Source organism: Carassius gibelio, chromosome B25, assembly GCF_023724105.1.
Source record: "Carassius gibelio isolate Cgi1373 ecotype wild population from Czech Republic chromosome B25, carGib1.2-hapl.c, whole genome shotgun sequence".
Classification (NCBI taxonomy): domain Eukaryota; kingdom Metazoa; phylum Chordata; class Actinopteri; order Cypriniformes; family Cyprinidae; genus Carassius; species Carassius gibelio.
The window spans coordinates 19,956,861-19,983,457 of NC_068420.1; the positions used below are offsets into that span (position 1 = coordinate 19,956,861).

General features: G+C 35.4%; 1 pseudogene and 4 gene segments (V, D, J or C); 4 read left to right on the forward strand and 1 right to left on the reverse strand.

Moving 5' to 3' along the window:
- The first annotated feature begins 1,805 nt into the window (after positions 1–1,805).
- On the forward strand, positions 1,806–2,491 carry LOC128013766 (immunoglobulin kappa variable 4-1-like). The segment is given in 2 exon segments: positions 1,806–1,894; positions 1,999–2,491. Coding segments are annotated over 2 exon segments (390 nt in total).
- Positions 2,492–5,046: 2,555 nt separating this feature from the next.
- LOC128013770 (Ig kappa chain V region K29-213-like) lies at positions 5,047–5,782 on the forward strand. The segment is given in 2 exon segments: positions 5,047–5,239; positions 5,375–5,782. Coding segments are annotated over 2 exon segments (375 nt in total).
- A 4,041-nt stretch (positions 5,783–9,823) lies between these two features.
- Positions 9,824–11,317, forward strand: LOC128013762 (immunoglobulin kappa variable 1-39-like; annotated as a pseudogene).
- An 8,793-nt stretch (positions 11,318–20,110) lies between these two features.
- LOC128014073 (immunoglobulin lambda constant 7-like) lies at positions 20,111–21,765 on the reverse strand. The segment is given in 3 exon segments: positions 20,111–20,640; positions 21,621–21,669; positions 21,751–21,765. Coding segments are annotated over 3 exon segments (378 nt in total).
- Positions 21,766–22,392: 627 nt separating this feature from the next.
- LOC128013781 (immunoglobulin kappa variable 1-9-like) lies at positions 22,393–23,113 on the forward strand. The segment is given in 2 exon segments: positions 22,393–22,567; positions 22,702–23,113. Coding segments are annotated over 2 exon segments (366 nt in total).
- Positions 23,114–26,597: the final 3,484 nt, after the last annotated feature.

Genomic DNA, 26,597 nt, shown 5'->3' on the forward strand with positions numbered 1-26,597 from the left:
ATGAAATTAAGTTATTCCTTATAAACCTTTTAACTGCATTCCAAAGTTTTTGCTGATCATCGAATGAGCCTTGGTTAATTTCAAGAAATTCAGCAAAATTATTTCTGAATCGACCGAAAAAGTTTTCATCTTGTAACAATTTAGGGTTAAATCACCATCTAGTCGCATGAGATGGCAGAGGGATCAAAGATAATCTGCACAAATTTCCATCATGATCCGACAAAGATAAGGAACAGATATCAGCATCACAAACAGCTGAAGATAAAGAAGTAGAAAATATAGTCAATTCGCGAATAGGATTTATGAGTAGCAGAAAAGAAAGTGAAATACTTAGCAGAAAGATTTAATAAACGCCAATTTAGAATATTAAGGTCAGTCATAATTAAAAATACAAAATACAAATTTGAAAACAAAATCAGTTAAGTCTACCATCAAACCATCCTCCACCCCTATCCTTCCCGTCAGTATTAAAAAAAAAACATAAACACATTTCCTTGAACTATGGCAGATCAAACCAAGAACAAACCTTGATCTGCAAGTACCCCTTAATAAGATCCGTGCCGTCAAGAAAAACCTCCACATTACTGAAGCACCAACATTGGCCCCAAAGTCACATACTGAATAAATAGCATCTCTGCTGAAAAAAATAATCATAATAAATAAATAAATAATAACAAGAATAAATACATAAAATAAAATATAAATACATAAAAAATAAGAGAGAAGGAATATAACTAAAACAAATATTATACCACCCTAATCATAAGTGAAACTGTATGCTCAATGAAACTATCTAGTAACTATAAGTTCAGAAGTAAACATTAGAGTGAACAGTGAACCATTTAGAGCATCTCTTCTCGATTAGATAGCAAATGACCAACTGAAGTTCACTGAGAGTTTGTGGGTGAATGGGATCTGAGAAAAACTCTTGCTTCTTCTGGGGAGTTTAACAATTTGGGTTCGCCTCGATTGAGAATGACCTAACGCAGATTACAGCACCTATTGTACAATCATATGTATGTATATATGTGTGTGTGTGTGTGTGTGTGTGTGTGTGTGTGTGTGTGTGTGTGTGTTTGTGTGTGTGTGTGTGTGTGTGTGTGTGTGTGTGTGTTTTAATTTCATATCCATTTCCATTCATTTTAAGAATTTCAAAAATAATTTTTCTATTAAAAATGAATTAAATACGTTTGTAATACAGCTTCTATTAGATATATCTTATAAGAGATAGAGATCTTTCCAGAAGAAATGAAACTGTATCGAACCAAGCTGTTCTGTACTTTATCACATATATATAACATGTAATTGTGATAAAATATGAATGCAAACATTTTCTGTATTTCAGTTTGTGCAGTTTATGTTTATCAAAAAGTATTACAGTTTTGTTCCAGCTGCTTACACACATTTTCAAAACTTTGCCTTTTTTTTTCAAAACATCACAAACATTAGCAAACACTTTTGCCATAATATTAATTTCTGTTATTTCTGTGTGTAACATAGATAATTATGTTGTGTTTTGCAAAAAGTGTTTTATAAAATTGAAAACTGAGTCAAAGGCTGAAAATTAATTTAGGTTTTGCAGATTTGGTGTGTGTCAGCTTTCAGAAATTGTAAAGATTTTGTGTGTAAGTAGTTGAAAAAACTGTAAAGCTTCAAATGTTTTGTAGAACATGAACACGCCATTAAGATATTAATCCATGGTCTGAGACTGACAGCGGTCTGTTCTGTGTATGAAGAGCATTTACATACAGAGACAGTTTGCATGAGAGTGTTTATAGAGCTGTGAGTTTAACACTTCATGAACAGAACACAATCTTCATCATCACACAAGACACAACAACAACAATGAACAACATCATCATCCTCATCTGGACTCTGTGGATGTTTATACAAGGTAACGTTTTTATTAAAATATTAAATTCAAATTGTATAATATTATTATCAAGAGTGAATGTTACACACAGACCCTGCTCTCTCTAACTCTAACAATGTTTTTAGGTTTCAGTGGACAGGTGACTGTGACTCAGACTCCCTCTGTTAAAACAGTTCAGATTGGTGAATCAGTCACTATAAACTGTAAAACAAACACAGCAGTGTATGATGGCTGTCCAGGTTCATATACTTGTATGGCCTGGTATCAGCAGAAACCTGGAGAAGCTCCTAAACTCTTGATTCGTTATGCAGTCCAAAGAGAGACAAACACTCCATCTAGATTCAGTGGCAGCGGATCCAGAACTGATTTCTCTCTGACCATCAGTGGAGTCCAGACTGAAGATACAGGAGATTATTACTGTCAGAGTGTACACTGGATCAGTAGTAGCTGGGTGTTCACACAGTGATAAAGAGTCGTACAAAAACCTCCGTCAGTCAGAGTCACAGTGACTGCACTGATACAGCTGAGAGACACTGCAGCTGCTCTACAACACAATCACACACATAACACTAATAACACAATCAACACACAACACTGATCGACACAATCAACACACAACACTGATTGACACAAACACACACACAACACTGATCGACACAATCACACACACAACACTGATTGACACAATCACACACACAACACTAATAACACAATCAACACACAACACTGATCGACACAATCAACACACAACACTGATTGACACAAACACACACACAACACTGATCGACACAATCACACACACAACACTGATTGACACAATCACACACACAACACTAATAACACAATCAACACACAACACTGATCGACACAAACACACACAACACTGATCAACACAATCAAACACACACACACACAAAACTGATCGACACAATCACACACAACACTGATCAACACAAACACTAATAATACAATATATTTTATGTTAATAGAAATCTTGTATTGATTGATTGTGATGCTTTTCATTTGACCCACAAAAAGATTTACATTCTTACACAATTTATGGTTAAACTTTTTAAAAGTTACAGAAACCACATCAACCCACATCGATCCTGCGCGCAAATCTAAAAGCATCCACAAGATAGCTGCGTTTATCGGTGAATCTGATATTACAAAACCGATATCCGATTATGGTAAAATGCTTAAATATTGTGGAAAATGTCGGTGAATCGATATATTGGTCGATCTCTACATATGAATTCTTGTGGAAGAACATTGTGTCACTAATAATAGCATGGATCATTTTGTATTCATATTCAGGGGAGAAATTCTTCCCATTTGATCACAAATTAAACAGTATTTTCAGCACACACTGTTTCAGAGTCACTGTTTGATTGGTTGCATGATCTGGACTGAAACACAGCAGTTTCACTTCTGCTGAAGTCAAGCAGATCTTTTTCAAGGATCAGCTGTTCTGACATTAATAATGCACAAATGTAAAACATTCTGGGTCAAATAGAAAGCATGTAATAACATGACAAGATCAATTCAATATTAGTATTTATATAAACATTTAGGTGACTTCAACATTATTTTTTTTATTTTAAATGTAGCTAAAACACATTTATTACAACCACTTTAAAACATTAAGTGAATTCAATTAACGTTAATCATTTTTTTCTTCAGTTTAGGTCTGTTGATGGCTATAATATTTAGACTATAGATTTTGACCCAGTGACCTAGAATCTATATGAACTAGATTATAAAATTCTAGCTAGTATTCATGGAAAAGTTAGCTTACCTTGTCATTGTTGGTCACAGGGATCTTGCTAACTAGCTTTTTGAAAGCAGGAGATTCCACCGTAGTCAATGGTAACATCTCTTCGACGGTATACTCTGCCACAAGTCTTCTGACTTCTCGAGGTTCAAGTGGCACTATGGCATTATTTATTTTTTTTTTTTTTGTAATGCAGGCTTTGCTGAAAATGTACCGAGTAAAATATTAATGAAAATTAATTAGTAATGGCTTACACTACAGCGTTACAGGAAAAAGTAACAAATTACTGTAATGCATTACCTTCGTAACGCGTTACTCCCAACACCGGTTAAATACAAAGCACAAATTCTGAGTATGGGGTCACCATATTTCAAAACACAGAAAGCTTAGTCGTTGGAACTGCTTTGAGAGAATCTGAGTCACTGTCACCAGTCTGATGGATTCTGTCAAGTCAAGAACATTTCAAGTCAAATATTTTCACAAGATCATTAATCTTTGCAAAATACAAACATAAATCATTGTCAAACTTTGACAAAACACTGCCAGAGTCCAGACAAAGATGATGCTGAAAGTCATGTTTGTTGGTTGATGATGAATAGCTCTTGATCAAGTCATGTTCAGTTCATCGAGATATAAACATGCAGAGAAGTGAAGCTTGTGATGCTCATGAAAAACACTCTCTTTATGAAAAAGCAGCTGTAGACTGTGAGCTAAATATGAGACAGAAGAGAGATCAGGATATATGATATAGAGACGCATCTGATACATTAGATTTAGATTCAAACAGATGAAAAAAAATGAAGTCAATAAAGCCAGAGGAGTTTCTACATTCACCTAGTATGATTCGACTGATGTAGTTATTGAGGTTGAACTTGTCTCCAGTTTTATGAATGAAGGAGACCAGGCCCTGATTCCAGATGTTGTAAATTAAATTGTAAATTGTAATGTTGTAATTTTTCATGAAGTGTTTTATTCGTCTTATTCTCACCCTTCACTTGCAAAAACTCACTCTCAACAGAAATGATGTAAAGTACAGTAATGAGTTAAATCAGAGGTTTAGAAATAACTACTTTATTCTACATAATGGTGGTCCTACCTCGTGAATATCATATGATATAATATAAATGATTATAATAAATGAATCATGGGTGATAAATATTTCTGAAGAGGGTGATTCTAAAAAGGGTTTTGTGTCACATTGCATTCAGTGTAAAGTTCTTATTTTAATATGCTGTACTTTAATTAATGGTGATGTTGCAGTGTAATTACATAAATACTGAGTAATATTAATTTCTATGAATGTAGGGTTATGGTTAAGGTTTTGGATTATGCATAATTTACTGTTGTTGTTAGAGTAAGTACATGTAACATCTGTAACAGCATCTCCTTAAATACAGCTGTTGTGAATCCTGCCCACTTCTTTGCATGGTCAGCACATGCTTCAGTGCTCTGAGAGTGTTTATAGAGCTGTGAGTTTAACACTTCATGACTGAGAGCAGAACAGAACACAATCTTCATCATCACACAAGACACAACAACAACAATGAACAACATCATCATCCTCATCTGGACCACTGCAGCTTTTATTCAAGGTGAAATATTAGGGTTTGATATATAAGCTTGAATAATAAGCTATTGTTGTTGTTGTTATTTTACCATTTTAATATACCAATATTTTGCTATAAAGGTGATTTACTGACAAACTGACTTTATTTTCTCTTCTTCAGCCTCCAGAGGAGTCACTCTGACTCAACCTAAAGTTAAAACTGTCCAGCTCGGTCAAACAGCTACAATAGAGTGTAACATAGATGTAGGGATATACTATAGCAGGTTAGCCTGGTATCAGCAAAAACCTGGAGAAGCTCCTAAACTCCTCATTTATTACATAAAAACCCTCCAGTCAGGAACTCCATCTAGATTCAGTGGCAGTGGAACAGCAAATACTGGAAAAGATTTCACTCTCACCATCAGTGGAGTCCAGACTGAAGATACAGGAGATTATTACTGTCAGAGTGAACACTCTATCAGTAGTAGCTGGGTGTTCACACAGTGATAAAGAGTCGTACAAAAACCTCCGTCAGTCAGAGTCACAGTGACTGCACTGATACAGCTGAGAGACACTGCAGCTGCTGATGGAGGTTAGCCTAACCTGATTTTACCAAGTGAGACATGTTCCTGCGACAACATCGTTGTTGACCCTGGAACAACATTGTGATTAACCAATCAGATTTGAAGAACCAGTTTATAGATTTTGTGAAGTTTATGCTTAAAATCAGTGTTTGGTGCTTGTACATCAGTGTCATTCATCTATCATTTCCTCTGATTTTAGGGATTACTCATGGTTAAGGTTAGGTTTAGGTGTAGGGATATGGTTAAGAATATATTTTTGGAGTAAAACATCGGACTTGGCAAAATCAGGACGTGCTGGATGTTATTTCTTATAACAGTCTCATTTACTCAAAAAAATGCATTGTACTGATTTATGAATCTTTCTGGTTCTTTAATGTGTGTTTCACTCATTACTTCACCATGGATGTATTTAATGCATCATTTAAAATGTTCCAGCATTAAACAATCCAATGTAATCTGAAGATACTTACAGTATAGTACAGTATGCAGGGAAACGGTGTCCTTTCAATCCAGAATTACACAAAATAAGTTAATCATAGCAACTCCTTTTGCGTGTCATAGAACATTAAACTTTCATTCCTATTATCTTTTTCTTCTTCTTCCAAAGTGAAAATCTCCAATGATGTTTTGTGTTAAGAATCATTCTGTGAGTCAGTCGTGAAAATTATGTTTTTGGATTTCCCACAATCAAATGATATTTTCACACTTTTTTCATAATTAAAATTATAGCTTGATTGGAAGATTTTCTGCTTCTAAGTTATATTAACCTTTGATTTTCAATTTTATAAATGTTTTGGTGGAAATGATGCCACAGTGATGACCAGACTCGCGGCCAACGGACGGTACCAGAAGTATTTTAACATTTTTGGAAGAAGGAACATGTCTCAGGTATGTAACATAAAATCTGTTTTATAAGTCTTAATATATATTAATACTGGTGATCTGAGTGAGTGCTGATTGTTTCGTTTGGTTTATTTCAGTAGAATACAGTGAAGTTAGTTAAAATGGCGTCTTCATACTCTATCCAAATTTCCACCGGCAGGAACTTTACCCAGAAACTATGAACTTTGGACTGGTAATCTGTGTGCTTCCACCGCAGCTACCATGATCTAAATAAAGTTCTTGGTAAAAAATAATGTCCCTCAGTAAGTCCTGCTCGCGAGATACTTGTTCAAAGGCCCTGAACTTTCGGGAGTGGCAATACAACATTGTAATTTCAACCACCATTTCTTTTGATAATTTTTTAAATATTACTGTCATCGTGTCATGAAAGGTATAGTGTTTTAACTATTTCAGGCGAGAATGTAGTTGTTTAAAACTCAAATATGCGGTTTATTTATAAAGACTACGCCTATTTAAAAATGTGTTTCGCTGATGTCGGAGACGGTTAACTCCACACGATCAGCGGAAGATGGTCAAAATTCAAGATGGTCAAATTCATCCCTCTCCACAAACAAGACGGGTTTTACAAGAGTTTAACAGGTCTTCCTTTGGTCTTTCCTTTCAGCTGAAATAAAGAAAAAAGGAAATGTTTTTATTGTATTAATACATACATGTTGAGACAGGGAACTTATCTATGAATAAAATATTCGAAAGGAAGGACAATAAGGAAGATTATTAACACATAAATTAAGGATAAATTAAAGTAAATCAGTTATAACTAAATGTCGAGAGAGAGAGAGAGAGAGAGAGAGAGAGAAAGAGAAAGAGAGAGAGAGAGAGAGAGAAAGAGAGAGAGTAATGGCTTCATAAAGAGCTGCTGGACAGTGGACACTAAACGTTGTTGTAGAAGCTGGAGATTTACAAGTGCTGGTCATATAATTAGAATATCATCAAAAAGTTGATTTATTTCACTAATTCCATTCAAAAACTTGTATATTATATTCATTCATTACAGACAGACTGATGTATTTCAAATGTTTATTTCTTTTAATTTTGATGATTATAACTGAAAACTAAGGAAAATCCCAAATTCAGTATCTCAGAAAATTAGAATATTGTGAAAAGGTTGGATATTGAAGACACCTGGTACCACACTCTAATCAGCTAATTAACTCAAAACACCTGCAAAGCCTTTAAATGGTCTCTCAGTCTAGTTCAACATCAAACAGGTTGAATGGGACGTGTCAAGTATCGATTTGAAACACCACATAATTTCATTTATAAACACGGGACGTTCAGCTACTTATATGATGGAAACCCTACATGTACATGTCTTGAAGTCATCTAAAGTCTATATCATTTAGCAATAAAACATTTTGAACAGCTGGAATAGTTTAAAACACAAACCATTTAAAATGCAAATAGCATGCTAATTTAGGGAACGCTCGTATAGGTCGTATTTGAGGGTAGTGACAAATAACCTATATGGACATATGGGTTGGAGGACTTGTTGGATTTAATTGGTATAAATAAGTGTGGATCTTTCCCTGGTGGCGTAGTCATCTTTAGAGTTTGTCTCGTTTTTACTACTGCCTTATGCCACAATGGAACAATAATCAAGACAGACTGTGTTCATCTCCAGCTTCAGTCTGAAGGGAAACTTGGTTTATATCAAATATCTTTGTGAAAATCTCTTCATGCTCTCTGTAGAAGAGATGATGCCTGACAATCAGAGAACTAATGTCAACTAAACACATTAACAATGTTTGACTTTACTTCTCTGCTCACAACAATATTATTATCTCATTACAAATGCTGATGTAAATATGAGACACCATAAAATTGCATTTGTTCTAGTTTTTGAACGCAGACTGCTAAAGATTAAGTTTTGGATAGGATACCAATGTCTTATGTTTCAAAAACTTTGCTGATCTGTTCCAAAAGAACAGCAGCTTCATTCCAGACATTGTGTCTTAAACCACCATGTGAATCCTAATTTATGTGTTATGTTACATTAATTGATTGCTCGATCGATCATTTGTTTGTTTGTTCTTTTTTTATGTTTTGTATGTCAATGTTTAAAATGCCCTTTAATATCTTTTTAAACATCCTTAAAGGGTACATAACATGCACAGTTTCACCTAATCTCATGTTAATCTTGAGGACCTATAGATTAGTACTGCATCCTTCATATCTCCAAAAAGTATTTAGTTTTATTATATTTATAAAATAAAAATACAGCTTTCTGTTTCTCTCCGGAAAAAGCCGATCTCCTGGAGACATGCCATCACTGAAATGACCAGAACACACAAACACACTTGCTACACTCCGTTGCTGCCCCGGAAAATCAAACTGCATCCACTGTTCATGTAACGCTGGGTTCTTGTGGAAGCTGAACACGGTAAACTTTCCCTCACATCTAAAAACACACTTATTTGGAGACACTCAAAACAAATCCTATGCAGCGCAGCCGATAATTTCCAGATGAAGTGTGTTGATGTGTGCGGTCTCACTCTCCTCTGGTCAACATGTGCGCGCTTTTACGACAGAAATGCTCATAAAAGAAGTTCCGCTCTAGTCTACATCATTAGATCCACGATCGAAAAAAAAAACAGCCGAAACTTGTACCAACCCGGAAGTAAGATTTTCGGCACAGAAATTCTCTGTCATTTGTCGAAATTATTATTTGTTTTAACTTTGGCCATGTTTAGCATGAGAATCCATCTCTTTTACACTGTGAAACATTATTGTACACCCCCCCCCCCCCCCTTTGAGAAATCTGTTGTCACTTTTTCACAATTTCTGTTTTTAAAGAAATGTTAAATATTTAAATGTCTATAAGCGTACATTTAAATGATAATATATAATTTTAAATACAATTCAATTATAAATAAAATATGTGTGAAAAATAAGTCCATAGAGTATATGAATAACAAACAAGCTGAAACAACAAAACACACATTGTTGAAATTGTCTTTCTGTTTATAAAAGCTCATATTCATCACAAAATATTTGAGCTTCTAATGGTTTGTAACGCATAAACGTGACTGAATTAATTAATCTGTGGTCTGAGACTGACAGCTGTCTGTTCTGTGTATGAAGAGCATTTACATACAGAGACACTTTGCATGAGAGTGTTTATAGAGCTGTGAGTTTAACACTTCATGACTGAGAGCAGAACAGAACACAATCTTCATCATCACACAAGACACAACAACAACAATGAACAACATCATCATCCTCATCTGGACATTGCTCTGCTGTATACAAGGTACATAATGAGAGATTGGATAAAGCAGTATAATCAGTGAAGTTAAGCTAACATATACTGCATATAATAATATGTAAAAAAAAGTTTGTATTTGTCTTGATGTAATTATATGAATAATACACATTTCTCTCTCAGGCTCCAGCGGACAGATCACAGTTACTCAAACTCCTGCAGTTCAAACAACTGAACTAGGAAAGACTGTAGTGATGAGATGCAGCGCCAGCACTCCTTTAACAGGCTGCAGTCCACCATGTCTGTCCTGGTACTTACGGAAACCTGGAGAAGCTCCTAAACTCCTCATTTATAGAATAAACAGCCTCCAGTCCGGAACTCCATCTAGATTCAGTGGCAGTGGATCTGGCAGTGATTTCTCTCTGACCATCAGTGGAGTCCAGACTGAAGATACAGGAGATTATTACTGTCAGAGTTACCACAGTAGCTGGGTGATCACACAGTGATAAAGAGTCGTACAAAAACCTCCGTCAGTCAGAGTCACAGTGACTGCACTGATACAGCTGAGAGACACTGCAGCTGCTGATGAGAGCATCACAAACAAATAGCAAGCTTTAATTTTAATCAATTATGTTATTAATTATTGAACTAAATATTTGAGGTAGATATAATCATGAAGGATGTAACATATGGTCAAAGTTACAATACTGATCATTAATCTTAAAAGCTACTGCTATTTTTATGATTCTTTCTTTCTTTCTTTTCAGATGAGAAAGAATTGATCAGGCATACGATGACCTTCTATGAATATTTTTTTATTTCTCAGTGTTATGACCCAGAGGAAGAAAAGTTTATTCTCAGTGAAGATCCAAAATACAAAGTACCCTGCTGAAAAAAAAAAAAAAAAAAAAAAAACTATAGGAACCATTACAGAAATTATAATGGTTTCCATTACAAAACCATTGCAAACCATCAGCAATTAACCATTACCAAATGGTTTCCATTACGTAGTGTGTTTTAGTCATATTCCATTAGGATTAATTGGTTTGTACAGGTTGTATAGGTTTGCACATAATGGTTTCCATCACAGTTTTGTATTGTTCTTTACCTGCAGATATTTAATGGTTTCCGTCACAGTTTTGTATTGGTTCTGATGGTTCCATTACAAGTTTGTTTTGGTCTTTTATTTGCACATATTTAATCAACACAGTCTCACTCCCTACTGGTCAAATGTCTGACGCATGGTCAAGGGACCCTGGTGTCACTTTTTAACGCACTGGGTATACCTTTGGCGTAATTTTTCGATGTGCAGGTTAGTCCGATAGACTTCTGTAGAACTCAACAGCGTTGAAATTTGACGTCTTGGGTCAGCACACCGCAACTCGTTGTCTGCCTTTTATGAGTCGAGACTACAATAAAAAAAAAAAAAAAAGAATAGTCTACAAAAAATTACCTATGCCAGGGGGAGTCAAATGCTGGATGCCAGATCATTTTTATCTGGCCCTCACACTGGTTTTTGATGTTTAAAAATCCTCGCAATCTGTTCAAAGTGCCCTCTGCACAAAGGTTTAGCGTGTTCATCAGCGGTGAGTTTAACAACACTCAACTGCAGGTAAAACGGCATTAAAAGGTGAGTTTAACAACACTCCAAGGCGCGTACAAGTAAGCAGTTTAAGAGTTTTCTTACAACCCATTATCGGTGTTCATCTTTACAGCAGTTCAGTCAGTGTACTGTTTGAGTGCATGCATTACTCCGGGATATTGGTTTGTTTAAACTCAGAGGGAGTGTCAGCCACATTAAAAAAGTGAACAGCTTAAGTCATTTGTGGATTAATGCGTATTATAGATGCGAACAATTTAAAATGATTCAGTTCGATTTGGTGAACTGAATGATTCGTTCGAGAACTGGATATCCAGACTGCTGTGTTTTGAACTCTCTTTCACAACAGACACGGAAGAGAAGACAATGCTGAATAAAGTCGTTGTTTTTGCTATTTTTGGACCAAAATGTATTTTCGATGCTTCAAAATATTCTAACCGACCCTCTGATGTCACATGGACTACTTTGATGATGTTTTTCGTACCTTTCTGAACATGGACAGTATACCGTACACACAGCTTCAATGGAGGGACTGAGAGCTCTCGGACTAAATCTAAAATATCTTAAACTGTGTTCCGAAGATAAAAGGAAGTGTTACATGTTTGGAACAGCATAAGGGTTAGTTATTAATGACATAATTTTAATTTTTGGGCGAACTAACCCTTTAAACTGTGTTCTGAAGATGAACGGAGGACTTGGGGGTTTGGAACGACGTGAGGGTGATTTATTAATATTTTCCTTTTTGGGTGAACTAACCCTTTTGGTTTCCATCGCAGTTTTGTATTGGTTCTGATTTGAGTGTTTACCTGATAGCTGATAATTAGGCCATTGATTAAATAAAGAAATAATTTAAATTATTAATACAACTATACGCAGGTTTTGTCAATAATATCATTTTTTATTTATTTAAACTACATACCAACCTTTCAATAGCAAACAGTTCGGTTTGTTTTGCTAAGAATTAAGAATATGCACCTAAAATCAAAATTATTCACAGAATACTCAACATAGCTGGAATTAACACAAAACCTTCCCATTACATTTTTTATATTATTGTTATTTATTAATGCATTATAGAAATACAAGAACTATGAACTGCGTTTTTGGCTTCATTGTAGTCTTAGACCTGCAAAAGAGAAGGAAATTCATTAGGACAATTTACCAGTTAAACCACATTACCAGTATGTGAGATTATCCATACATATATTTATATGGCAATCTCAAAAAAGTTGCAAAAACTTAGTTGTTGACAAAACATCATCATGTTTAAATTCATCCAACACTTTGGGGAAACTTTGAGCGGATTCAAGTTCTTGACAGATGTGAACTTATGTCCATTATTCATTTTATGTTCATGAGTAAAACAACCAGATTATTTTGTTCAGCGTCATATGTAGGAGTGTGGAAATGTAAAGCCAATGTTCCTACAGAAACAGACCAAAGTAAAACACTCTTGAACATTTAAAAAAAAAAAAAAATTACACTTTAGAATAAGGTTCCATTAGTAAATGTTAGTTATTCCATGGTCTGTCTGAATACTGGATTCCTCTTGGAATTCTTGGAATACTGGTTCCAAGTCAGTTTAATCACTGTTCCATACGCATGCGCTGCTTTAATAAATGCATATATATTTTTGCTGTTTTTGAAGTAATTAATTGTTTGTAGAGAGAGACACGCAGACAGTCTTTATATTTTCTTCTTGTTATTTCTTCTTTGCTGTTGTCATTAATTATTGTCCGCTGTGTTGAATATCTCAATGGTTTAGTGTTGTTTGTTTTTATGAGTGAGTGAATAAATGTGACTCTGCAGTACAGAAGTCATAAGTAACACAGTTATATTTGTAGTAAAACCCAACAATACATTGTATGGGTCAAAATTATAGATGTTTCTTTCATGCCAAAAATCATTAGGATTTTAAGTAAAGATCATGTTCCATGAATATATTTTGTAAATTTCCTACCATAAATGTATCAAAACTTAAGTTAATAAATGTTATTAAATGCTTTGCTTTGAACTTTAAATATTTTTTGCAATATTTAGATGTTTTTGCACCCTCAGATTCCAGATTTTCAAATAGTTGTATCTCAGACAAATATTGTCCTCCTAACAAACCATGCATCAATGGAAAACTTAATTATTAATATTATTGATATAAAAATCTCAATTGGAAAAAAAAAAAACCTTATACCTTGTTTTGTGGTCCAGGGTCACAAATAGGCTTGAATAATTACATTGTCTACTTTTTATGGTACATAGTCTCTATTCACTTCAAGTCATAAGAAGTTGTAGCAATTACATTCGGATATGGATATGTAAATACTTACCACTGTTTTATCTGGTTTATGTCACTGATCTTCTCAGCCAGGTATTTCCGTACACGTAGGAGGCGGTTAATTCCTCTGAGGTGTGGCCTCTTTTCTTCAGACACTCTTGTTTCGAACACACACACATAAACAAAAATGTAAATTCAAGAACTGATGGACTAATCTCAGACTTTAAATCTGACCACCCTCAAGTGGAAATTAAGTAGCATATGTGACCTGTGCTGGCAAAATAAGTCACAATGAGCAAAAATGAGTTAATTGTTTTTTTTTTTTTTTTAATTCTCATTAAAAGTCCTTCAAAATAATGTTTAATTTGTTGAAATCTGACAAAAAACTTACTGAGCTACACCCGTTTGAAGTTCAAAGAGTTGGTAAAGTAAATTTTGTAAAGTTTGTAAAGTAAAGTTTTCTAAAGTTTCCAAAGCAAAATGACAGAGCAACATTGCATCTTTTCCTGCAGTTCTTTTATTAATAATAATTCACTAAACAAACATTTGGAGTTGTGAAATATTAAGTGATGTCAATAACTGCTCACCTCATCTTTTTTCCAGTTTTCCAGTCTGATCTAGTTTCCTGGATCAGACCTTAAACACAATGAATGACTTAAACAGTCAAAATCATCCCGCCTCTCACTTAAATGAACAACTTATCAACAGCGGTTTATTTATTGAAGTACTGTTTAGAGACGCATACAATGAAAATACTGCATCCATCACATCCATGACTTGTAATGTGTCATTTTATATGTTATAGTTGTAACAAAGACTCACTTTTCATGTTGAAGCCTAGTGTCTCGCCGCCAATCATTAATTCATGTAAACACACATCTCATGTTTAAAGACTGTACAAAGACAACCAAACAATAATGTATACAGTAGTAGACAAAAGCTATTTACAGAGCTGCATTAAAGTTTTCACAATAGTTTAGAAGACTGGATTTCGGTAAACTGATACATATTTCTGATGGGTAGACATAGTTCCTGTATAAAAGACTATATCTATAACCTTTTCAGGGGAATGTAGTGTAGTGTTATGGTTCTTAATCGCGTTCATGTTACAACAAGATGACATACTGTAGTCCGTCTATCACATCCGTCAAAAGTGCACAAAATGAAAAATTTACCACTCGGTAGATGCTACTCACGACCGATTGGGGTGTACACATAGACCTACAGTTTAATGTCAAATGGGAATGTTGAAAGAAACGAATAAGATGAGTTTTTTTACAACAATTAAAAAAATGGCAATACAGACACAGTAAAAATACTGAACAGTAAGTATCAACATGCTTTTTATTTTTGCAGTGTTGTATATGTGTGTGTGGTATATATGACACAATGTTTGTGGTGTTGTTTGCGTGTGTGTTTGATTTCCTGTAAGTTCTGAGTATGTAATACGTGTCGTATGCTTTTTGACTTGCACGTGTGAGTTTTACATTGTTCTGTGGCATTAAAAAATGAAATTGTTCCCGCGAAACACGACCAGGCGTGTTCCCTCAAACTGACTCCTTCTCTCCCGCTCGGCAGCTGGGGAAGAAACATCAACAGACACACCGCTGGATCTCGTGTGTGACGGAGTCCTTCTGTCACGATCGCGATCCAGAAAAACACAGAGAGAGATCCAAATGCAGGTATGTCTTTTATCGGGGTAATCCAAATCATAATCAGTCCAGACAGGGGTCAAAACCAAAGTAACCAATGAAACATAAACAGACACCAAACATACGGCAAGAACAAGACGAAGAATTGGTGTGAATACTACAAGGACTCCGGGACACATACTACAACAGACAGGGTATAAATACACAGGGAAATGACAATGCTAATGGGGAATTGGCTGAGTGCAATGATTAATAATCAGTGACAGCTGAGTGCAATGATTAGACAGAGATCGTGGGGAAAGAGGATATCTAGTGTTTAACCAGGGGACACAAACCAGACACTGTGACAAGTATGTTATATATAATCACATTTTTGGTATTAAAATAAGATAATTTTTCTTCTTTTTTAAAAGAAGAGAATGGTGTGTTTTATAAGTTCGATTAACTTAAATGTTGAATACTTTCTTTTAAATTAATGAATTGCTTTAGCATGATGTCATTATAAAATTATTTATTTCCATATTCTTGAACCTCCTGGAGTCTGAGTGGGTTTTGGGGGATTGGAGATATTTTGGCATCCCCCGACATCGGTGTTTTTCATTATCTTAAAACACATTAATGGCTAAAGTCTGAATATACATAAATATGTGAGCAACATGAATGTACGTGTCTGTAATTTTGAAAAGGCATTGTTTATGACCAGTTTTTGTTTAAAATATGTTTAAAATGTGATTTATACACTCAATAAACTTAAGTATATGTTGAATACACGATTAAAATGTATTGAATAATGTATGATTCATTTTTCTTGCACGCTGTCCTTATTTTCACTGAGAAACGGTCATGTACCGGAGGTCCGTTGTCTATTTTTCAAACCGATGACCGTCGCATTCGTCATTAGGATAATCCCTTATGACATGATATATTACGAAACAGATGACGAGTCACAGCTGCCGATTATTCATGGATGGTGTCATTTCACGGCTGGTTTCACAGTTTCACATTGCACACTTCACGGTCAGGTGGGGAGGGGTCAAGGTCAGAGGTCAAAGTCATCAATCAAATCTTGGCAGGTGGTGCAGACTAATAACTACTGAGACATGATTAGTTCACCTCTTGGATCTTCAGGTTTGGGTTTGAGTCATTTGTTCATCCCGTGACCGCCCTACAGACACTATGCAGTGTTGCGAATCATTTCAAGGGGGCAATATGAATAACTAGTTATGAGTAATAATAAATATTTAGATCCGCTGTAAGTGTTTACTTGACCTCTCAGTGTCAACTGTGTGTTAATTCTAAGAACGTTAATTTCCTGGTTAAGGAAAATAACTTTCTTACTGTACAATACTACTCAGAGCATGTAGCAAAAATCTGCATTATTAGGGACTTCAGTTTTGAGCAAACAATGAACAACCTCAAATGTGACACAAGTAAGACTTTATTAACTACTTTAACACTTAAACTAGTCTAACATGCACACACGCACAAACACACACACAAGCACACACACATGCACACACACATGGATTCAGTGTTCATAAGAAAAAGGGTAAAAGCTTAAGCAGTAAAGAGAAAAGAAATAAAGACATAAAGCTCTAGTATAATTTGATATTCAGCAGATCTACAGCCTGAAGGAAACATAAGTTTCTTAGTTCAAAAACACCTTTGTAAAAGGTGCATATGATACTTAATGTATCAATTAATAAGACTAAGTTTGATACTTGCACATCTCGACTGTTTGATGAAGAGTCCTGATGCACTCTGGGGGTCCAGTTGGTCTCTGCTGAAGTGAATAGATGAGAAAGACCGGTTCAGATCAGAGGATCTTGATGAATGAATAGTCAAGGCTGAAGCCTGGCACAAGCTTAGTTTAGGTTTTTAAGGCTCTTAGCTCATCATCTCCTGGAATTCCTGAATCTAAAAGAACTTCCTGATCTGGTGATCTATATAGGGGGATGATGTCACACCCTCGGGATTTGATTGAGCCAATGAGGAATGGTATCTTTTGGAGGGAAGTTTTACAACTCTTTGTCTCTAGTCTGGTGGCTTGCATATGAAATTAGATTGGGGGTTTCAAGAAAAGAATCTTTAAGATCAACAACATATAACATTTTTATAAAACTAATGTGTCGCATAAGCATCAACATAAAATATACACTCTTTTATTAGATTAATTTAGATCATGAACAAACTAACTCATAGATACCAAACATCATATAGATGAGGTTATATTAACTAGTGATCCATCATAAGCACGTATAAAACATATACAATACACAAAACACAATATACAAGAATGGTAAAAGCATACACAATGCCCTAAAATATATGTGAATTAATTCAAAGAAAGGTTTTTACATGGATTAATTAGAGGAGAGTCCCTTTATTGTGTATTATGTGTCTCTTTTAGAGACTTGAGTTTAGCGTCGCTTAGCCACATTCCTGGGCGTCATAAACCTAGTCTTATCAGAAAGTGTCCCTTTGGTTGGGAACCAGAGGCCTGTCCAGTCCATTTTGAGGAGATAGCTTCCTTTTGGGGGAAGGGTCCATAGACCCTTTGGTTAGATGAGGAGGCGTTAGATATTATTTGTTAAATGTTGTGTGTCTGATTGATCCAAATGCTACAGCAGTCTGTGTCTGAAGGAGAAATGATCAGTTCACTTCTCGAGTCGTCAGGTCTGCAGTATTGTACACAGAAATTAGTTCATAATTCCCAAACTTCCCTTCAAACATGTTTACAGTGATGTGTTTCTGGTCCCAAATTGGTCTATGCCTCAGTAATACCTACATATAGTTACTAATATGTAATGTTTGTATTCATATGTAGACTAATCAATTCTGTTTCCAGTACAGACTGCATAGCTTCAGTTTATAGAGATGTGATGTGACTAAAGAACGGAGAAGTGAGGGAAACTAACAGACTAATAACAGATAATCTGAAACAATGAATGAATCATTTCTGTTTCTCATTATTTGGCCTTGGTTTTATTATAGTTTTATTGCATTAGCAGACTAATTTGAAATGTAGCATTATGTAGATGTGTCATGGAATAATAATTTGGCTAATAATATACATTTTAATTATATTCTGCTTAAATAAAAATACAAATAAAATGATTTGTTCATTTTGACGAACGAGATTCAAAGATCTGAGTCAGTAAAATGATCCCCATCACACATCTGAAGCAGAGCACAGAGAACAGCGGTGTGTGTTCCCGGTCTGTGTCTGTTCTCGTGTAGTTCCACTGAAGATAAAACAGTTCTGGACCAGAGATGACTTCTCTTTCACTCTTGTGATGCAGCAATTTTGTGTCTAAGACCGACGCTTCATATAATGACTATAACACGACATGTTTCCATGTAGGACTGAAAAGGGTTCCTTCTTGTGAAAGAGCCATTGACAGTTTCTTTAAAGTACCTGAACATTGATGGAAAAATCAACATGATCCATGATACTAGGAGCCAGAGTGATTCAGTAAGAGCTGTGAGAGACACAGATACTGAAGGACACACATCAGAATGAATCATTGACTGAGTCTCATCACAGATCAACAGTTGATTCAATCATTCAGAAGGTCAGTATGACTGCTGAGAGTCTCAGTGTGAACAAACCTCATCTCTCCATCAGTCCAACACAACTGACTCATTTCAGAGAATAAAGAGTCAAACAGTCAAACTCATATTTGAGTGATTGTGTTCCTCTCAGAATAGAGCAGCTCCATCAGCAGATGTTCAGCGTCCTCACAGGAGCTTCATGATACAGTAAAACTACACAGAGTCAACACACAGAGAACCAACAGTGATCTGTTTCAGTGTTTGAGACTCACAATTTGGCTACACAGAATAGTTTCATAATCTCCTTCATCTGCAGGTGTTTTCATGATTCACTGAGTGACATTTGATTATAAAATATGAGCTTGAGTTCTGGGGCCTCATTTATAAAGATGAACATAGAATTTCTGAAATGTCCCTACAAACAATTTATAAAACCATCCACACAAAATGTTTTTACTAAATCCATTAATCTTTATAAATCTTAATTCAGTTTAAATTCAGGCATAATGTAAACAAACACATAAACCTGCAGAACAACCACAAATATCTCTTCATGATTCAGAAGAAGTACACACACACAACACTGATCAACACAGACACTAATAACACAGTATCATTACTACTAACAGAAATCTTGTATTTCTGAAGAGAATGAGTCAATGTTTAATATGATCATCATGTTTTAGATGTAAGATATGATTCCTGTCAGTCAAACTGAACAGACTGCATTCAGTCACTTCTGATATCTGGACGTGATGCTTTACATTTGACCAACAGAAATATTTATATTCTTACAAAATTTGTATCAGAATGGATTTTTATGTTTTTATGACATTTTTCATATACCGTATATTTTAATTCTCTCTTGACTACAGCAGAAGTGAAACTGGTGTGTTTCAGTCCAGATCATGTAACCAATCAAACAGTGACTCTGGGAGTGTGAGCTGAAAATCTCATTTGCATTGTCAGGGTGGAGTGATTGTGATCCTCTCAGAATAGAGCAGCTCTGTCTCCAGAGACCATGTTCAAACCCCAAGAGCTTTATTTGACTAGATTTACTGCTACTGATCGAGCTTCTGAAAAACACCTGGACAAACACTACATGCATCTTCATCTGTTAGTTGAATGATGTTGTCAGACACAAATGGAGTTTGTTGAGAAGCTTTATTGAATGTTGCAGCAAACACAGCAGATTGAAAGATCAGCCAGTGCTTTGACACTAGAGCTCTCTTTCAGTATTGAGTTGTAAATGACTACAGCTGCAGCACTAGACTCATGTGAATCCTGCCTGACACAGGACACTCAGATACGCTCATCTTCAGGAGAGAGCAGCGCTCACTGGAGAAACATCAGCACTGCGAGCGACTAACAGCGACTCTTGTGGAACGAGGCCTCATGAGGAGCTCCATCATGTGTTACTCTGCAGACGTACTGCTCTCCCGCTTCCCAGCGTGCTTTGCTGAGGGTCAGGACACTACTGCGGCTGTAGCGGCCGTCCTGCTCGCTCTCTGCGCTGGTCACAACCCCCTCGGTGACCTCTGAGCCGTCCAGTGTCCAGCTCACCAGCGCCCCCTGTGGAGAGTAAGAGCTGAGCAGGCAGAGCAGTGCGGCTGAGTCTCCAGAGATCTGCAGAGAAGAGGGCGGCAGCAGAGACACTGAGGGCTTCACTGTGGGACCAGCTGCAGGAGACAAACACAACACATTCACAAACACAGAGAAACACAGAGAAAACACAAACACTACATACATTTCAATCAAACCTAAAAAATTATACAAAATTTATTAAGATATTTCCTTTTTTTTTAATCCCAGTAGATTTATATCCCTAAAATATGTCTTTGTATTGTAGTACAGTGAGAAATTCAACTCAAAACACAATTTCAAACAGACATTGTGTGACTGCAAATAATACTGGAATTAGAAATTAAGCAACTGAGTTCTTTTATATATATATATATATATATATATATATATATATATATATAATGAGCTTTTCTTAAATGCACTGAATTATGGGCACAACATGAGCAAAGGAGATTCAAAATCATTGATTGATCTATAGAAAGTAGCTCCATTTACATTTTAAAGTATTTGTATTTTCATTTTAAATCTCTTTTTTTCCCCATGTATAAAATATGTGATAAATAATACAATCAAGATTGAGCCACATTATGAAAAAATTAATAGTTCAGTTGAAATCTTCTGAATATCTAAACGGCTCAATATTTTAGTTTAAATGTTTACTGTAAAACTATATTTATATAATGTGTAACACTTTGCAGTAAGGTTCATAAGTTAACGTTAATTAATGCATTAATTCATATTAACTAACAATGAACAATACATTTGTTACAGTATTTATTAATCTTAGTTCATTGTTAGTTCATGTCAACTCGGGTCCATTAATTAATATTAGCAGATAAAACTTTGGATTTTAATACTGTATTAGTAAACAATTAATATGTAATAGACTGAGATTAATAAATGCTTTACAATAATTTTTTATTGATACTTCACAGAAACTAATATATTTGACTGAATAAATAAAATAAAATACATAACATTCTGGTTCAGATAAAAAAAAAAAAATGCTAATAATAATAATAATTGTACACAATCTAAACTGTATGTTTTTAATGGAGAATTTTAACAGACTTACCGAGCACCAGTTTAGTTCCTCCACCGAAAGTCCACCACAGTGATACAATCTAATGAAACACTCGTACAAAAACCTCTATTCCACTCGAGTGAACACACACTCCAGCAGAGAGAGAAACACTTCAACACACTGAGAGTAGAAACATGTCTCTATTTTTCAAATGTAAATCCTTCATACAAAATATTTTTTTTTAATTTGATTTCTGACATTAATTTATATAAACCGTGCAATCTTTTAATAAGTTTATTCAGTTTAAATCAATTCTTCATTGTGTCAATGTGTAATTCATCTTGATTATAATGTTTCATGAAGTGTTTTATTCTTCTTATTCTCACCCTTCACTTGCAAAAACTCACTCTCAACAGAAATGGTGTAAAGTACAGTAATGAGATGAAGAGTTAAATCAGAGGTTTAGAAATAGCTGCTTTATTCTACATAATGGTGGTCCTCCCTCGTGAATATCATATTATATAATATAAATTAATATAATAAATGAATCAAGGGTGATAAATATTTCTGAAGAGGGTGATTCTACAAAGGGTTTTGTGTCACATTGCATTCAGTGTAAAGTTATTATTTTAATATGCTGTACTTTATTTAAAGGTGATGTTACAGTGTAATTATATAAATACTGAGTAATATTAATTTCTATGAATGTAGGGTTATGGTTAAGGTTTTGGATTATGCATAATTTACTGTTGTTGTTAGAGTAAGTACATGTAACATCTGTAACAGCATCTCCTTAAATACAGCTGTTGTGAATCCTGCCCACTTCTTTGCATGGTCAGCACATGCTTCAGTGCTCTGAGAGTGTTTATAGAGCTGTGAGTTTAACACTTCATGACTGAGAGCAGAACAGAACACAATCTTCATCATCACACAAGACACAACAACAACAATGAACAACATCATCATCCTCATCTGGACCACTGCAGCTTTTATTCAAGGTGAAATATTAAGTTTGATATATAAGCTTGAATAATAAGCTATGGTTGTTGTTGTTATTTTACCATTTTAATATACCAATATTCTGCTATAAAGGTGATTTACTGACAAACTGACTTTATTTTCTCTTCTTCAGCCTCCAGAGGAATCACTCTGACTCAGCCTAAAGTTAAAACTGTCCAGCTCGGTCAAACAGCTACAATAGAGTGTAACATAGATGTAGGAATATATAGCAGCTACTTATACTGGTATCAGCAGAAACCTGGAGAAGCTCCTAAACTCCTCATTTATTACATAAAGAGCCTCCAGTCAGGAACTCCATCTAGATTCAGTGGCAGTGGAACAGCGAGTACTGGAAAAGATTTCACTCTGACCATCAGTGGAGTCCAGACTGAAGATACAGGAGATTATTACTGTCAGAGTTTACACAATGGTCCAGTGTTCACACAGTGACAAAGAGTCGTACAAAAACCTCCGTCAGTCAGAGTCACAGTGACTGCACTGATACAGCTGAGAGACACTGCAGCTGCTCTACAACACAATCACACACACAACACTGATCAACACAATCACACACACAACACTGATCAACACAATCACACACACAACACTGATCAACACACACACACACACACACACACGCACAACACTGATAGACACAATCACACACAACACTGATCAACACAAACACACACAACACTGATCAACACAATCACACACAACACTGATCAACACAATCACACACAACACTGATCAACACACACACACACAACACTGATCAACACAATAACACACACACACACAACACTGATCAACACAATCACACACAACACTGATCAACACACACACACACACAACACTGATCAACACACACACACACACAACACTGATCAACACACACACACACACAACACTGATCAACACACACACACACACAACACTGATCAACACACACACACGCACAACACTGATAGACACAATCACACACAACACTGATCAACACAAACACACACAACACTGATCAACACAATCACACACAACACTGATCAACACAATCACACACAACACTGATCAACACACACACACACAACACTGATCAACACAATAACACACACACACACAACACTGATCAACACAATCACACACAACACTGATCAACACACACACACACACAACACTGATCAACACACACACACACACAACACTGATCAACACACACACACACACAACACTGATCAACACACACACACACACAACACTGATCAACACACACACACACACAACACTAATCGACACAATCACACACAACACTGATCGACACAATCACACACACAACACTGATCGACACAATCACACACACAACACTGATCAACACAATCACACACACACACAACACTGATCAACACATGCACATAACGCAATATCATTACAATCAGTCTTGTATTTCTAAAGAGAGTGAGTCAGTGTTTTATTATGATCATCATGCTTTACTTTACTTCCTGTTTGTTACTGCCGTGTGTCTTGATTTTGAGCTCTGTCACATTATTTTGTATCAACTAGTTTTCATCTTAAAAATCTATTTTATAAACCATCATTTTTGTTTCTATAATTTGTGAATATATCTTAATCTACAACAAAAACAATCAGAGCGTCCGGTCATCACTAGTTTTATTTTGATTTCCAGAGTCTGATATTTTGTTTATTTTTTGTTTAGACAACAAAAAGTTGCAATTGTTGATGTAGATGTATAAACAATTACTGTCCTTTTTACACTTTTACAGTAAAATACCACCTGCTATGCAGTGTTAGTGCTATCTTAGCAGCTACTTCTTCACTGTACACATACATTGAGGAGAGAATAAAACTGGAAAGAGAAAATCGACATTTTCAAGGCCTCTGTCTTATGATTTACCTTCCATTTATTCTAGAACATAAAAAAAAACACAAAACAATGGTGCAAAAACTTTTAATAGTGATGCAAGAACACTTTATCTCGGAACTTTTGTAAATGCTTTTGTAAAATATATTTAAAGAACATTTTTGAATAGGTACTTGAAGATTTAACATTCATCAGCCAAAAATGTGGCCTTCAGCAGAAAGAAGACCAGTAAAATTGGCAAAGAAATTAAAATAAATAAATACAATTATCAAAAAAAAAAAAAAAAAAAAAAAATAATAATAATAATAATAATAACTTCACGTGATGAACCATAAATACCACAAAGAACCAAACAGGTCAGGTAGGAATGCGCTTGTATTACAAACTGCTACAGACATGCAGTTTAATTCCCATGAGGCATCTGTAAGCAAAGGACCAAGGAGAAAGCTATTAGTTTTGTTTGGAGACAGACTTTTGGCTGATTATAAATGGACCTATATAAACTATACATATTATATGAAAAATAAAAATCTAGCACAATAAATAAATTAAAGTTATAAGTGGTCTGTGTTACGGCATTCTGGGACAGGAGACTGGAATAACAGGAGAACAGGGTTTATTAAGGCACAAGCAGAGGTCCCTGTATTTCCTTCCCAATGGAGGTCCAGACTATACATTAGTCCCTGACTGCATGTGGTGTGTATTGCTCTGTAGTTTTAAAATTCTTCTGTAGAAATGTTTGAATGGTTGATTAGATCCTGTGGTCTGGACGAAACCAAGCCGGGATCCGGAACTACAGTCAGAAGGTACTACAGGCAAAAAGTATTGTCAGTGACATACATTTTGAGCGTTTTTTTTTTTTATAAGTTTGCTGCTTAAGCTGTTGTGGTTCATTAGCATTGGTTCTAGATTATTATGTAGAGTGATCAGATGCATTTTAAATCATTGCTAAAAGCATCATTGGCCCAAAAACATGAACTTTTCTAAAAAAAAAAAAAAAAAAACTTTTTTGGATCCTAACACAAAAGGACCAGCTAACATTAATAGACTAATAATATCAGCGGCACATTTGAAAGTGTGAATGAGTACTAGTCATTTAAATTCACAATCATACTAGTTAGATGGTAAGAGCAGACCGATTGTTATAAAATAAGGGATGAAGCGCTTCCAATCATTCTGTTCTTGTTAGAAATAGTTACCTCCAAAGAAACACATGCAGCCATCATCGATTTGCGTCATAATGGCCTCACATGCAACGAAATTGCTACAAAGAATTTTGCACCTGAAAGAACCATTTACCAGATTATTGAGGACTTTTTGTAGCTTTTTGCAGCAACAAAGCCATTTTTCTTCAAGAAAAACATCAAGGACAGACTAAAATTTTGCAGTAAGTACAAGGATTGAACATCAGAAGTGTAATGGACAGCACATTTCAGGGCCCAGTTTATGGCGGGCCCTTCTCTGACCACAATAGTGGACAAAGATTTGCTACATTTTGATTGGATCTTGGTGGACTAACATAAGTAAACTGTCCAATGCCATCCGATAAAGATGCCAGAACAATAGCCAGAAACCCCTTACAGGGCAAGAAGAAGAGCTTTGGTACAAAGCCCGGAAAGGACAGGAGATCTTATTGCTTAAAATGCAGTTTCTGCCCTCCACCCACCAACAGACTGATTCCTCAGGTTTTGAGACCGCCATAAAAATTCCTTAGGACCTCTGTACGGACCAGTGGGTGAAACAAAGAGGGATCACATACTTCCATCCAAATCCATTCATAACTATGTTCTCACACCTTAAACTCTTACAAACTACAACACACACATCTTATACTTATTTAGAGAAATAAGTATTCTCAGTGACAGCAACTTGTAGTGCAACATACAGTATTACACAAACTCAGCTGTTAACGGCCAAATCAATGCATGCATGACCGTTCAATCTTCTCCCATCATGTTTAGACCTAATGTGTTCGTAATATTGTATTTGTTTGATGCATAATAGGGTTCTTCACCTTATTCCTTTCAGAGTAGCAACAGTTTTTTTTCAGATAATGTAGCTCTGACATTGATACCCAACATACTCTTTTGGATTTTATGCATTTTATGTACTTTATTCCCATTTCATTTATGGTATTCATTTAGTAGCTGTTG